This window comes from Podarcis liolepis (genome assembly GCF_965112155.1).
Source record: "Podarcis liolepis genome assembly, chromosome: Z".
NCBI lineage: Eukaryota > Metazoa > Chordata > Lepidosauria > Squamata > Lacertidae > Podarcis > Podarcis liolepis.
The window spans coordinates 33,455,762-33,470,958 of NC_139570.1; the positions used below are offsets into that span (position 1 = coordinate 33,455,762).

General features: G+C 45.6%; 1 protein-coding gene across 9 annotated transcripts in view; it reads right to left on the minus strand.

Annotated features, from left to right (window-relative positions):
• Nucleotides 1-2,219: 2,219 nt before the first annotated feature.
• Nucleotides 2,220-15,197, minus strand: part of RXRA (retinoid X receptor alpha) — a 124,902-nt gene continuing 111,924 nt past the window's right edge. For 8 of the 9 annotated variants that reach the window (XM_083485205.1, XM_083485207.1, XM_083485203.1 and 5 more), the window contains 4 exons: nucleotides 13,172-13,304; nucleotides 12,067-12,158; nucleotides 9,726-9,831; nucleotides 2,220-8,348 (listed from right to left, as the gene is read on the minus strand). In XM_083485205.1, the coding sequence (XP_083341331.1) occupies nucleotides 8,201-8,348; nucleotides 9,726-9,831; nucleotides 12,067-12,158; nucleotides 13,172-13,304 (479 nt within the window). In that variant the 3' untranslated portion in view covers nucleotides 2,220-8,200. The remainder of the gene's footprint in view (nucleotides 8,349-9,725; nucleotides 9,832-12,066; nucleotides 12,159-13,171; nucleotides 13,305-15,197) is intronic. The other variant, XR_014521387.1, reaches the window with a different exon arrangement.

Genomic DNA, 15,197 nt, shown 5'->3' on the forward strand with positions numbered 1-15,197 from the left:
TTCTAGTTACAGGTAGGTAGCCGTGTTGGTCCGCCATAGTCGAAACAAAATAAAATAAATTTTAAAAAATAAAAGAATAAAAGAATTCCTTCCAGTAGCACCTTAGAAACCAACTAAGTTTGTTATTGGTATGAGCTTTTGTGTGCATGCACACTTCTTCAGATACACTGAAACAGAAGTCACCAGACCTTATATATAGTGAGAGGGTGGGGAGGGGTATTACTCAGAAGGGTGGTGGGAATGGGTGATTGGCTGATAGGTGTGGTAAACCTGTTGATGACCAATTGGTAAGACCAATTGTAGTCGTCAACAGTCGTCAACAGTTTTACCATACCTATCAGCCAATCACCCATTCCCACCACCCTTCTGAGTAATACCCCTCCCCATCCTCTCACTACAACAGTACCTCGGGTTACAGACGCTTCAGGTTACAGACTCCGCTAACCCAGAAATAGTACTTTGGGTTAAGAACTTTGCTTCAGGATGAGAACAGAAATCAGGCTCCGGTGGCCCGGCGGCAGCAGGAGGCCCCATTAGCTAAAGTGGTGCTTTATGTTAAGAACAGTTTCAGGTTAAGAGCAGACCTCCGGAACGAATTAAGTACTTAACCCGAGGTACCACTGTATAAAGGTCTGGTGACTTCTGTTTCAGTGTATCTGAAGAAGTGTGCATGCACACGAAAGCTCATACCAATAACAAACTTAGTTGGTCTCTAAGGTGCTACTGGAAGGATTTGTTTTATTTTTTTTTACTTTATTTATCTTTCGACTGTCAGCTCTTAGTGTCAGAAAGTTCTTCCTGATGTTTAGTTGAAATCTCCTTTCTTGTAACTTAATGTTTGATATTATATTTTTATGCGTGTTGGAAGCCGCCCAGAGTAGCTGGGGCAACCCAGCCAGATGGGCAGAGTATAAACAAATTATTATTATTATTATTATTATTATTATTATTATTATTATATGCCATTGGTTTGGTTCCTAGCCTATGGAACAGGAGAAAACAAGCTTGCTCCATCTTCCAAGTGACAGCACTTTAGATATTTGAAGATGGCTATCATATTTCATCTCTGTCTCCTCTGGGCTATTATAAACTATTTGCTGTGTGAATGGCTTTCTTTTATCTGTCAATTTCATTGTACGCTCACGAGTTGTAGTGTTAAGAGACAGGGAGGAAGACTTCCTCTATAAATGCTACACGTTATTATCTGTTTCATTTGTCTACTGCTTATAACTAGTTGCAGGGGTTTTTGTTCGTTCGTTCGTTCATTTTAAACGTATTGTTCGTGGAAAAATGTGCAGAGAAGTTTTCGCTGCTCCAGCTTGCAATACATGGCATCACTCTTGGCAACAGCATTTCTTACCACTATCCCGCCCATGGTGTCGCAATGTTCTTGCTTGGGGAACACAAAAACCTGACACCAGAAGAGGAGATGAAATTAAAATAACATTCTATCCTATCCTCAGCATGCCAAAAGAACTAGGAGACAGTTACAGGATGGTCACTGTGCCACAGACAGAGAAGGGGCACTCGGCTTCTTCACAGGACTTCTGAACTTTCCCCCTGCTGCATTTTCTGCCCCAGCCACAAAGCATGTCACTGGGCCCCTGTTGTGCCTTGCCAGGAAATAGTGTGGCATAGTAGTTAGTGCACCAGATTAGGACTTGGGAGAGACCAGGTTTCAAATCCCACCCCACACACATGGCCATGAAGCTCACTGCGTGACCTTGGGAGATAACCAATGTTTCGCTCTGTTTAACCTACCTCACAGGGTTGTTGTGGGGATGTGGAGCTCCTTGGAGAAAAATGTGAGCTATAAAAGCAATAAAATGTAACTGAAATGTGATCTGAGCAGCCCAGGAACAAAACAAGGTGGGAACGTTGCACAGGAAACTCCAATGCTCTTAGACTTGGATACATAGAAGTGTAAAGCTGGCAAAGACCCCAAGGCATAGCTGTCAAAGTTTGCCTTTTTTAAAGGGAAAATCCCTTATTCTGAATAGGATTCCTCGCAAGAAAAGGGAAAAGTTGGCAGCTATGCCCTAATGATCATCTAGTCCAATGCAGGAACCAGAGCTATTCTCCAATGGAATGTCATTCTGAAATGGAACTGAAATGCACTCAGAGAAGCCCAGAAGCCAAAAGGCAAACTATAGTGGAAGGTGATGCAGCAAAGAGACTACACAAATACCCACTGCAGAATAAAGAGAAGGAGAACAATATTATATTTTTAAATGGTCATATATTTTCTTTTACTTTTTCTTAAACATTTCTAATACATTTGTTCAAAATACTGGCATTTCCAGCAGATTTTTTTAAAAATTCATTTTATTTTTTTAGTGAACAATAATACACTGTAGTGATTTCACAGTAGAGCAGACCTGCAGGATAATGCTGTTGGAGTGGGGAGAGGGTGGGGAGAGGGTTGGAGGGGTTGCAACGAAAGGCCATGTTTTGTATTTTGCTTCCCCCCGCCCCGCCCCCCAAAGTAGCAAGGTGCAGGGAGGGTTAGAGACTTTTTCTTATATCAAAATTCACTTGTTCCAAATTGGGCGTGGGAGGGAGAAGAGATTTTGGACGGAGCCATTTCAACAAGGCCCTTTCTCTTTCCTCCATACAGGGCTGTGTTGGTGGCTGGTTCAATCAAGAGGCGTAGAACAAATTCTATAAAAGCAGAGAGAGAGAGAAACACACACCGCCTCCCCCCCCCGCCCCCACCCTGCTCCCCAGAAAAAGAAAACAAATCCCCCAAATAATCTAGGAATATGCAAGGGATAAAGTTACATCTGTACAAAAATAGATATTTAGCTCTATTGACGCTTTAGATATTCCGCTCACCTTCTCTCACTCTTTTTCAACATTTCCATGTTTTTGTTTTTTCCCCTGTAATCCTTTCTAAACTTTTCTTTTTTTAAAAAAAAAAAAGCTATGCACTCCTTAGCGAAGGCATCATTGTCCCTAACTGATGGAAACTTATTGAGCTATTGTTCAACACACCTGCTGCTGTTGCTGACTTCCCCCAATGACCTCCCCCCTCTTTTTTTTAAAAAAAGCATCTTAAAATAGATGCAATATTTTTCTTCCCTTTTCAAAGATCCAGTATTAGTGACCACCAAGTTGTGTGGCAGCAGGAACGGGGCAGGGAAGGATGGGAGGGAGGTTCCCATGTAAAATCCCACTTGCTCCCACAAAGCAAATTTTCTTTAAAAACTTGAAGAAAATACAAGAAAGTTTCATTTAAAAAAAAGAGAGAGAGATCTGAGAACACATTGGTAACACTAAGAAGTGGGTATAACATATGTATATTTGAATGGGGGGGTATTTATACAGTGTATATATCTACACAACACACGTGCATAAACACACACATGTATCAACTTAAAAAAAAAAAGGATTCATGCAATCTTGTTCTAGACGTGGGGACGTCACCAGCCTGTCCACCTGTCCTGGGGAAATGGGGTGTCCTCAGGTGCCCTGACCGAACACAGCCAGAGGGAAATATTAGACCCTCTGTTTGTGGCTATACCAGAATAAGTTCAGGGCAACTTTGGGCTCCCCCCGGAACTGCAAAGTGAAGGATCCCAGAAGACGGAATGAGGAAAGGGGCTTTATCCCGTAACAGGTCACACAGAATTTGCAAAGCAGGTTTCCTCAACCTCGGCCCTACAGATGTTTTGAGACTACAATTTCCAGCATGCCTGACCACTGGTCCTGCTAGCTAGGGATTGTGGGAGTTGCAGGCCAAAAACATCTGGCGGGCCAAGGTTGAGGAAGCCTGCCCAAGAGTCAACTGCTCCAACCCCCTATTATGCAGGAACCCCATCTTAAATAACCCCAGACAGGTGGCCATCCAACCTCGTTTAAAAATCTCCAATGAAGGGGAGATCCCTACCTTTCACAGCATGGAGCTTTTTGTCAGAAGAAACGTGTAGAAGGCTTTGCTTTTTTTCACATGCTCTGGATCAGCAGTTCCAAACATGGGTGGTACTGCCCCCACCCTCGTTTGCTGTGAGATTCCCTAGGATGCCAAGAGCCAAGGGCATGAAACCCCTTCTTCACTTTGCATTTAAAACTTTCTGCTCTTATAGCTTTCAAAGCTATTTCCTTTGGTCGTGTTTTGTTTGTATTTATGATTCTGAGTTGTCACAGTTATTGGCAATAGCTATTTCTTTTCTTATAAATGAGTTACCTGTAGCAGGTGAAGGTTTGCGCATGTTTGGTAAGTCCTTATATATAAATATTTTATGGTATAAATCTCCTTCACCCTTAAAGTTTTCATTAGTAAGAATGTGTAGAAAATACTTCTCATGCAATATTCTTTGCTCTGTGTGTGTGTGTGTGTAATTGAGATGCCAAATTAGATCAGAGCATATATTCACCTTTGCATATATATTTAATAAATCTGCAACTAATTGCTATTGTTTTGAATTTTAGTCTTTTATTACCTTACTTAAGTGAGTTGTGCAAACCGCTATTCTGAATGATGCTTTACTCACTGGGGATGAGTTAATGGAACCCAGGGGGCAGGACCCCCCCCCCAAGTTTAGGAACCACTGCTCTAGGAGGGCAGGGCTGTATGCAATCACAGGCCAACTCAAGGCTGACCCACTGAAAATAATGGGCCCGTGCTGGGTAGAACTTAGCTAGAGAAGACAACCCCTGGCTGTCTCCTATAAGTCCGATACTCCAGAAGTCTATGGGACACAGTGATGCTTAATGAAACCGTTCCCTCTGTTGCTTGGAACCATCCACTTCAAACCAGTATCCCATCACTTCAAGGAAGGCACGGTCTACTTTAAAGATGGATGCTTCTGGATAAGTGAACCTCACCCCTCGCCATTCAGCTGGGAGTGAAAAGTACAGTGTTGACCTGGGCATCAGTGGATGCCATCTGATTAATGTCTCCAAAGGCTCTTTATTATGGTCTTCCATTATAACATTTTCCTTTAGAAACCAAGCATTACCTCACTGGCAATGATTTCTGACTCCTTACAGATGACTTTGACATGTGGCAAAATCCCCAGCTAATACGAAATGACACAGGTGAGAAAGGTGGGCCACCTGTAGGGTCCCGTTATTATGCTAGGAGAGCCTCATAAAAGTGCCAAACAGTGAAGGCAAATGCAAACAAAGGAGTCATCAGGGATGTCTGCACATAATGTTCTACAAGTGCACAATCTCTGGGCTGTTTCCAAAGTTGCGCTGAGTAACCTGTCCCATTTGGTGCAAGAATTTTCACCCGTGTAATGGGGCTTTTCCCACTCTCCTCCCCCCTTTGTGCCACTAAATCTGTTTTAGGGGGTCCCCCCTACCTCCTGAAGCGCATCTGGGGAGAGTGGGGGTGAAGTCTTGTTGCCTGAGCAGAAACCCTGGTGCTGATAGAACTCACTGGTTGGATATGGCTCTGCATAGAGCAATATACTGGTAACATTATTCACACGCAGAGTTCAGTGAGTGTACAGTATGTTTATGCAGCAGTTGAGCTGAACAGACCAACGAACTGCGCACTCTTTCACACAGGGACACTCATACAGCTTGTATGCTGAATGCAGGTAATGTGTGAACAAGCACACTAAAGTCCATTGATTGAAGGCTGCAGGGGTCAACCTCCGCAGGGCTTTGGGCATGACCTCTGCCATGATTGAAAATGCAGGTGGTGGCCCCAAAGTGTAAGATGCAAGTGGCCTTCTGGTGCAGATTGCTTGAAGAATCAGAAACTGCCCTATGGCTCCCAGTGCTTTTAAAACTGGAAGGGTATGCACAAAGCCACATCATTCTGGCACAATATTCATCATTGGTACTCACAAACAGAGCTGGATCAGGGAAGGCAGACCCTTAATACACTCCAGTGAATAGCAAAGACCAAACCGGATGCAGTGGAAAGATTCTCACAAATACCCTGAGCCAAAATAAAACTCTCAAATGTATGTTGGAAGCTTAGAACTCCAAATAAAGTGTCCCTCTTTTCTTATTTTGCTCTCAAAGAGTTTGGACATTGGATTCTTCAGACCCTGAAATTCAGCTGCCGCAAAGCAAATCAGAGGGCAGGTGATAAAGGATGTTGCTCTGGCTCAATGACTGAGCTCTCAAGACAGAGCAAGAAAGGAAGGCAGTCAGCTACCAAGACCTCAAATGATGTTGTGTTCCAAGGAACACATTTCTTTTCTATTTGATACCCTCTGGAATGAGTGTTTTGTTGGAAAAGGGTTTCCAGAGGGGGAATTGGTTGAGGTGGCATTTCCAAGGATCCTCTCCCCTCCCATCTTGCCTGCTGCAATCAGCCACATTTTTCGGTGGGGGGGGGAGTGGTGGTTTTGCAAATATGTCTCCTGAAATCCTAGGGCAGACTCTTGGGAGCATGGAAGGATGGATGGGAAAATGGGTGCCAAGGGTGTAAAGGAAAGCAGGAAAAGAGAACGAGAAAGGATTTGGTGAAGAAGAGGAAAAGAATAATCAGGATGCAGTCATATCAGAAGGCATCTATTTAAGGGCCAGCTTAAACTGGCAACAGAGCCTGCTGAGTGTTGCAGAATATTTATAGAACATGCAAGGCGTATATATATGCAAATAAGCATCTCAGGGAACCTCCTGGGTCTGAGCCATCTACACACTTCACTCTTGGCCTGGACCAAACTTGCTAATAACTGCCACTTCCCTCTACAAAATTGCTGGAAATCTAGTCCAGCATCCCGTTCCCTGAGACACGATTCCAAGCAGGTGTTTGAAACCCTAAGGACTTGGTGTTGTTATTAAAACTGCCCACCTTGGGTTCAGTGTCTGCCTGACTGCCTGCCAGGGATTGCTTGATGCACTTGAACACTGCTGGGTTATCGAGGCCAGTTTTAAAAAGCGGCAACAGAGAGTGCTGATATTAACAGAGGTGCGTGTTGTTTTTTAAGGGAACTGGGTGGGGGAATCCCACTGAAAACAGACAAGGGGAAAGTGCTTAGAGGACTTGCAGCATTGACTGCCACAGCTTTAAAGCAGCCTTTGTGCATTTCGGCTGGTTTTGCAGTTTGAGCGGCTCACTCAGTTACCAAGAGAAAGTCATCTTTGGACGAAAAGCAAAGAAAATGGCCACACACACACACACACACGCCATGCGCAGAACAAGAGTGACCTGTGCTGTACAGCCCAAATCCATAACCCTTCCCACACAATTTACAGATGGCTTCAGAACAAGGTCGGGCAAAAGGTAGCTCAGGATCCACAGACAGGCAATTGGATTTGAAACTGTAAGGACTAGAAACTTGCTCTCTTAAAAAAAAAAAATCCACCAAATTTGCAGCAAACTGACAAGAGTTTTTGACACCTGGAGGTCTTAAGAACTGAAAGTATCACCCCTTCTGAATTAGGACACCGGAAAGGTGTGGTGATGAGAAGTGGGGTTTTATGTGAAAGTACTTGTGACCTTGGTTCTGGTGCTGCTTACAAACCGCTGGGCTGAGCACATTCACAAGGTGGGCACCCTGTTCCTTAATTCTTAGAACATGTCTTCCCACCTGAGTCACTGGTGCAAAGCCCACCCAGCCCAGTGCTAGAAAACCTGGACCCCATTTCCCTTTTGAGATGCTAAGAGAGCAATTTTTTTGCTTTTTTCCGTTGCAGCTTGGAGGCAGGTAAAACAACAAATAATAGGATTCGTGGGGTTGGAAGGGACCCCAACCCCTGCAAAGGCTTCCATTCTCCAAAATGTCCGTCTGCAACGAAGCAAATTAAATTCACACACACGGCAACAAGTGTGTGTGTGTTTGTGTGTTGGGGGAGCTGACAACCAAAACCACACACGTGAGGCAGATAAGTTTGTGCGAGGCAGGGGGTGGGCTCAGATTTACAGCTTGCTATGAAATCCACCTAGGCCTGTGGAAACAGTGATGGTGGTGGAGGAAGAAAGTGAACAGCGGTGGGGGCGGGGTGCGTTTTCGCACATTCAAAATAAACAACAACAGCCATTTTCCCCTCTGCACCTGTGAGAGGGACAGCAAACGGCTATTGTCAGATCCCCGAGATGCACAGAGAGAGCGTGAGAAACGGCTGAAGGGCTGAGTCAACGGTGTCACAGAAGGAAGATGGTAGGCTGCCTCTCGCACATGCCAGGGAGAAACGGGGGCACACGTTGGCAGTAGAAGGGGAGGCGTGGTGGTGGTGGCATCGGCGAGCCCGCCGGGCAGGAGAAGAAATGGGACCGACCCCGTCTGCCTTCTTAAGTCATTTGGTGGGGAGCCTCCAGCATCTCCATCAGGAAGGTGTCGATGGGAGTGTCCCCTATTAGCTTGAAGAAGAAGAGGTGCTCCAGGCATTTGAGGCCAATGGACCGGAGGGCAGGGAGGCGGAGCAAAAGCTTGGCGAACCTAGAAACGTAATAGAAAGACAGATGGCAATTAAGGGCATGGGAAGAGGCGATCACAGCAACACAGCCATGTGAATGTTGACACTGCCTGGCAGTGGCTCTCAAGGGCTTCTGGCCCAGGGTCTTCCCAGCTGGGATCTTCTGCATGCGAAGCAGATTCTCTACCCTTGAGCTACAGCCACTTCCCCAGAAAATAAAGTAAAATTCTAGTTCTTATGGTTCCAGACCCTCCAAGTGCCCCTGTTTCCCAGGGACAGTCCTGGATTTACAGAAGACATCCTGGTTTGATTCCGGAATGTCCCCTTTTTCCTTAGGGCACTCCTATTTTCATTGGAGAAATGTTGGAGGGCATGGGGTTATGCGGCCCGCATGTCAAGGAGGTAAGTAACTATGCAACCTTTAGAAGACACCTGGAAGCTTATTTTAATGCTTAATGTTTTATTATGCTTTTATATGTGTTGGAAGCTACCCAAAGTGGCTGGGGCAATCCAGTCAGATGGGTGGGGTATAAAAAATAATATTATTATTTTTATGGAATAGGACTTCCCTATTTTCATCGGAGAAATGTTGGAGGGGATGTCATTCTGACTTAAGGGATTGAACCTGTGACCACCAGCTCCACATAACAAATATTTATGGGAGCCGCCACCCCTCCCACTTCTTTTCCATTGCAAAATCTGGGGCTTGCAATTTGTGTCAGAACCAAAGTCACTAATGAGGGGGGAAGGAAAACAGTGGAGGGGAGGCCTGAATTTGTGCTTGCATTCCCCCCCCCCTGCCCCTCCAAATGCTGAGTTGGCAAAGTACGCCTCCGAGATGGGAGCCAGGAAAATACAAATCAAATCCTGCCACTCTCTTCCTCCCCCAGAGGAAAACCTAGAAAGTTTCGCTTTTAAACTAAACCAGATGATGGATGTTCAAGGAGCATTTTAACCATGAAAGAGCTGATTTGGAGGACAGCAGGGATAAAGGAAGCCCAGGGATGGGAGGCGGATTTCAGTTTGGAAGAGGAAAGCTGCCTAGGACCACATGTCTACTGCTGTGCCAGAGGAATGTGTCTTATGCTGACCCAACTAGCTCAATATTGTCCACACTGACTGGCAGCAGTTTATCTCCAGGGTTTCAGGCAGGGAGTCTTTCGCCTGGAAATGACTGAACCTGAAACTATCCAAATGCATGTTTTCTTCTCATTGAGCTATTACCCTTCCCTTGAACATAAACTAAGGTACTAGCCCTCATGATTGTGAAGAACAGACTGAATTAAATAGGAACCTACGGATCTGCCTTATACGGAATCATATCACGGGTCCATCTATTGTCCACACTGAGTGACAACTGCTCTTCAGGATTTCAGACAGGCACAGATTCAAAGACTCACCTCCCGGGCTGGTCAGGGTATTTCTGTTTACAGTAGGCCTCAAGTGACGCATACACTTTCTCACGCAGGGCCTCGACTTCAGCAGGATTGGAAAGCCCTTTTGAGTCTGTAGTGGGACAGATGAAAGGCCTTGAAATCTGGGCAAAGGCAGAGGACTAGAACAACACACATTTTAAAGCTGAGGAAAGGCGTATCTTGAGGACTGGAGGCATGCACATCTTAAGGAGTGAGGGGATATTTTAAAGCTGGGGAAAGGCTTTCCTGAGGACATGTTTTAAGGGAGACACTTTCTTTTTGTAATCAGCAGGTGAATTCAGCTCTGAAGACCAACTCGGTTCTTAACAGGTTTTGGAAAGTAGATATACCATCCATTTCAGGGATAGAGTCGTAATCTGAAACTCGAGGTTGTGTAGGGGGAGTGGGAGGAGGAAAGCAGAAACAGGCTTGAGAGGATTAAGTTATTCCTAAAGCATATTTCCTGCAGCACCGCTCCACTCAGCGGATTTCATAACTTTGCAAATCCAATTACTATGAATACCTACAGGTTTGGGAGTCTGATTAACCCAGTGAGTGTTCTGGTCTTGAAAGGAAGTGCCCCATTGAGCCTAAATCCCTCACAGGAATCAAAGAATGATGGGGTCAGGAGGGACCCACAAGGATAATCTAATCCAACCCCCTGCAGGAATCCTGCTCACAGCCACCCCTGGGTGGGCTTGAACCACCAACCTTCTGGTTAACAGCGCATCATACGGACCTATTGTGCCAAAGGAGGTTTAAGAGGGCCTGAGGAGCAACATGTTGGTGACATTCCAAAGATGGTTGTAACACCAACGTTTTTCCCTCGGCAAGTCAACATTTCTTGACTTTGCCTGCTCAGCACTGGTGGAAGTGCAACAGCAGGGATCATTCAGTTTGCAACTGAAGCCTTAACTTTGCTCATGTTAAAATCAGCTATGTTGTGAACCGCCCTGTGGTCTTTAGATAATTATCATAGCCAATGGGGATGGGAGGCGGTGTTGCTTAGCAACCAGGCTGGGCACAGTGTACCCTGACTGGATGCGTAGTTCTGAGGGAGTTTTTCCTCTGTATGTTTGGTTGAACATCTCCCTGTCAGGTACAAGGACTGAACTAAGAAAGACAAAACCTCTCTGTTCCTTTCTCCTGAAATGATACAGTACTTTTTGTTAGTTTTCCGCAGAGCTGTTTTTCCAGAAAAAGAGGTGACGGAACTCACCATGAACGCCTCCTTTGTTCTCTTATAATGGCAATGGTGCCCACCTGAGAGGTGCAGGAAAAAACCCCTGGTTTCCCCCTCAATAAAGTGTTACCAATATATCTTGTCTCTCCTTTATTCAAGTGCCTTTGCTGAGGAGTGAGCAAGCAGTGGGTTAAGACTGCATTCAAGAGAGGAACCATATCAGCATTCTTAAACTCAGATTTGGTTCCCCTCCAGAGCAGCCTACCTGTCCCTGGAGCCCTGAGGGGAGACTTCTGATACCAGAACTCTCATGGCTGGTCCACAGATTCCTTGGGGGCTCAGGAGAGCCCAGAGGAGAGATCTGCACAGCTGGAACCCCCATGATTGCAAAGGATTTCGCTGGTCAGGGCAGCACTCAGCTGGTGGATTCTCCCTGCCAATCAACAACCACCTCACCCTGCTGTAAAACTCAGCTGCTTGCTCTGGAACCTTGCTATGGCAACCTGGATATTTGGCCCAGCTCCAGGAACACAATCCGTAGCCCTGAACTCACTCTTTCATCTCCTTCCGAGGTGATGACCATGACCGTGGCCTCTGCCTGCGGAACCAGGAATAGCTAGCTACTCCTTTTTAATTTTTTTGTAATGTTATTACATTTATATCCCATCTTTCCTCTAAGAAGCCCAAGGTGGCATACATAATTCTCCTCCTCCCCATGTTATCCACACAACGACCCACAACGATGATTTAGGGTAGGCTGAAAGTGCATGACTGGCCCAAGGTCACCCAGGAAGCTTCATGGCTGAGTGGGGATTCAAACCCTGGTCTCCCAGGATCTAGTCCAATACTCTAACCACTACACTGCACTGACTCTCCTTGCTTGGGCCATCACTCCTCTTTGGGGGTCAGCATCCCCAATGGTTTGTGGCACCTGGTCGCTGGGTACTCCTTCATGCTCTCTCCTAGGAGCTAGTCTGTTCACTTAGATCTGGCTTCAGAGGCCCTGCTCTGGGTTCCCCCACCCCTCAACCCTGACATAAGTCGGGCGGCCTGTGGCCCATGAAAACGAAGCCTCCTTCTAACTCAGAGTGGAAACCTCAATTGAAAAGGGGTCCCCTATCCTGCAAGGACAACCGAACCTACCAGGGTTGAAGAGGACAATGGCTCGGAGACACCCCAGTTCTGTTTTATCCATCTGCATATCTCTCATTTTTGATACGAGTTCTGTCAATACTCTGCAAATAATAAATAATAATAATAATAATACAGTCACTTTAAAGACTTCTGAGCATGTGTTCATCTATTTGCTTCCAGCAACCCCCTTGAAATTTTGGCATTTTAAGCCAAGTCTAGCTCAGTCTTCCTTTGACTAGTCTCTTCAGATTCTCCCTTTCAATGGTCAATGGCATGACTTGAAACGCTTGTATTTTCAAGCCTGCTGTTTACTCAGATCAACCTGCTCAGACAGTTAGGTCACCAAGCAGGAGACCCTCTTACGGGTGCCACACACCCCGAATTCAGTGCACACTCAAGGCAGAGCTTTCAGTGTGGCATCACTTTGGAAGATGTTCCCCTTGGAAATTAGGATGGGGCCAACAATATGTTCTTTCAGGTGCCTCCTTGCGAGTTTATTTTCCCCAGTCAGCCAGGCATCTTCAGGGTTACATTGTTGGCTATTGTTCATGCTAGTTTTAAAGACGGACCCAATGTTTCCTTTCTTTGTATAATATTTTCAAATGGTGGCGGTTTACAAATCCTTCAAATTCTGTCCTTTCACAAACCGCTTAGAGGCTTCCTGTTGAGGAAGTGGCATACAATTTCTCTTAAAATAATATTCGTCTTAAACACAGCACAGCATCCAACAACCTTGTTCACTTAAGATTGGCACTTGCACAACAGAACTTTCCCTCCCACTCCTCTCCCTGCATGCACCCCCCCCACCCAATTCCCTCTCCCTGCATGTAGTTCTGCTCTGGGAGGTTGGGAGAACCCCAGAACAGACTTAGAATTTCTATTGCACTAGCAGAAATCCTTGCTCTAACAGAACACAGGACTTAACACTAATCTGGATACAAGCCAGCAACCCTAGCTTGGTTTTGGTTTGAAGAGCAATTGGTTCAATTTGGGGGTGGGCAGAGAAACGAAGAGTGAAGTAATCAGAACTGAAGCTGCAATCCCTTATTCACCTTCCCCACCCCCCATGGCCCCGAATCCTCACCCTTCTTGATCTCCGAACAGTTTCTCTGACCTGTCAAAGATGGCACCAACGCCTGCACTGTGAGCACTGTTCCGATGGACGTGGAGACCTGTGGCAAGGAGGATCCCATCTTTCACAGCTATGGACCGGTGTGAGAAGGAGGCAATGAGCAACTCATTCCAACCTGCAGTGAAATAAATGGAGAGAGGGCTGTGAAGTCTACTAGAACAGATCACAAGATAAAACTTTGTCTAAAAATCTTTCGGCTTCTTTTTAGAGAAAAAATCTGAGTAAAGTGGTGATGCTTAGAATAACAGAATTGCAGAGTTGGAAGGGATCCCCAAAGGTCCAACCTGCTGTAGTGCAGGAATCCCAAATAAAGAATCCCTAGCAGGTGTCCATCCAACCTCTGCTTAAAAACCTCCAAAGAAATAGAGTCCACCAGACAACTTAAAAACTATGAGGCTGTATCCAAGCGTTAGTCCTAATCAGAGCAGACCGCTGAAATCCATGGACCCAAGGTAGCCTTGTCCATTAATTTCAGTGGATCTGCTCTGACTATGACTAACATTAAATGCAACCCATTACGACAGGTGTGTGGAACTTTTGCTGAACTACAAATCCCATTAGGCCTAGCAAGCGTGACCAGGGATGATGATGGGCATTGAGATATCTGGAGGGTAAAAGATTCCCAACACCTGCAATATGGCTCCAGGATGAGATGGTTTTACAGGAGAATTTAAAACAATTAAAATTTTAACAAAACTCCTCTTGATTCTTATGGATGAGTTAATGCTATCCTACTGATTTCTGGAAAACAAATAGATGTTGACCAGGAAGAATAAACATCTCTCGAAACCTCGCTAGTTATTGTCCCATTGTGCTTTTAAGGCCACATCAACACCATACATTTAAAGAACTTTGATACCACTTTAAATGGCTTCCCCCCAAAATTTATGGAAGCTGCAGTTTCTTAAGAGCACAGAGAGTTATTAACAGAGCCCTATCCACCTGTTGGAAGTGGTACAGGCATGTAACGCCAAAATCACATACAGTCATACCTCATGTTATGGACACTTCAGGTTACGTGTTTTCAGGTTGCAGACCGTGGGAAACCCAGAAGTACTGGAACAGGTTACTTCTGGGTTTCACCGCTCGTGCATGCGCAGAAGAGATAAATCATGCTTCGCACATGTGCAGAAGTGCCAAATCGCACCTGCGCAGATGCGGTGCTTCAGGATGCGAACGCTGTGGGTTGTGGACGTGCCTCCGTCACGGATTACGTCTGCAACCCGAGGTTCCACTGTATAATCAAAACACATCGGGTGCCCCCTTTCTATTATTAATACTTTTTACTTTTTTGCCAGGTGAGTAAAGCCGAATGCACACAAGTTAAAAGAGCGTAAGTTGCAAATTACCTGTATCTTAGTGCTTCAAACGTATGGCGTGAATGTGGCCTAGATCAGGGCTTTGCCCTCCGTGCAGCTATCACAGGGGGTGCCCCCTGAAGCCATGAGCCATACTGAATTCCGTTCGTGCTAGAGGCACACGTGACACCAGCCACCTCTTTTAGCTAGGTTTTAACACTTCAATATTTCATGGGCAGGTGCTCTCCGCAGGCAACTCAATAATACATAAAGCCATTTGTTTGAAAGACTTTGAGGGGGTCAGCTGAGGCCTTTCCTGATAAAGACACTGGCAGGTTCCACTTGGGTGCAACTGACGAGCTCACGCCAGCTCGCCAAGTCAGCATTTTGCCTCCAGTGGTACACCACCCCCACTCCCACTCTGGTGATCAAGCAAGTCCGTAATGAAATGCTTCCCTTCTCGACAAGCTGGGTGGCCACTAAAGGTTAGGGGATCTCTGTGTTGCAAGGGATTCTGGACCAAAAAAAATCAGACTCATAGGGTTGGAAATGATCCCAAGGGTCATGTAGTCCATTTCCCTGCAATGCAAGAATTTCAACCAAAGCATTCAGGGCAGATGACCACCCAGACTCTGCTTAAAAACCACCAATGAAAGAGAGCCCACCACCTTCCGAGGGAGTCCGTTCCAGAGTCTAACAGCTCTTACTGT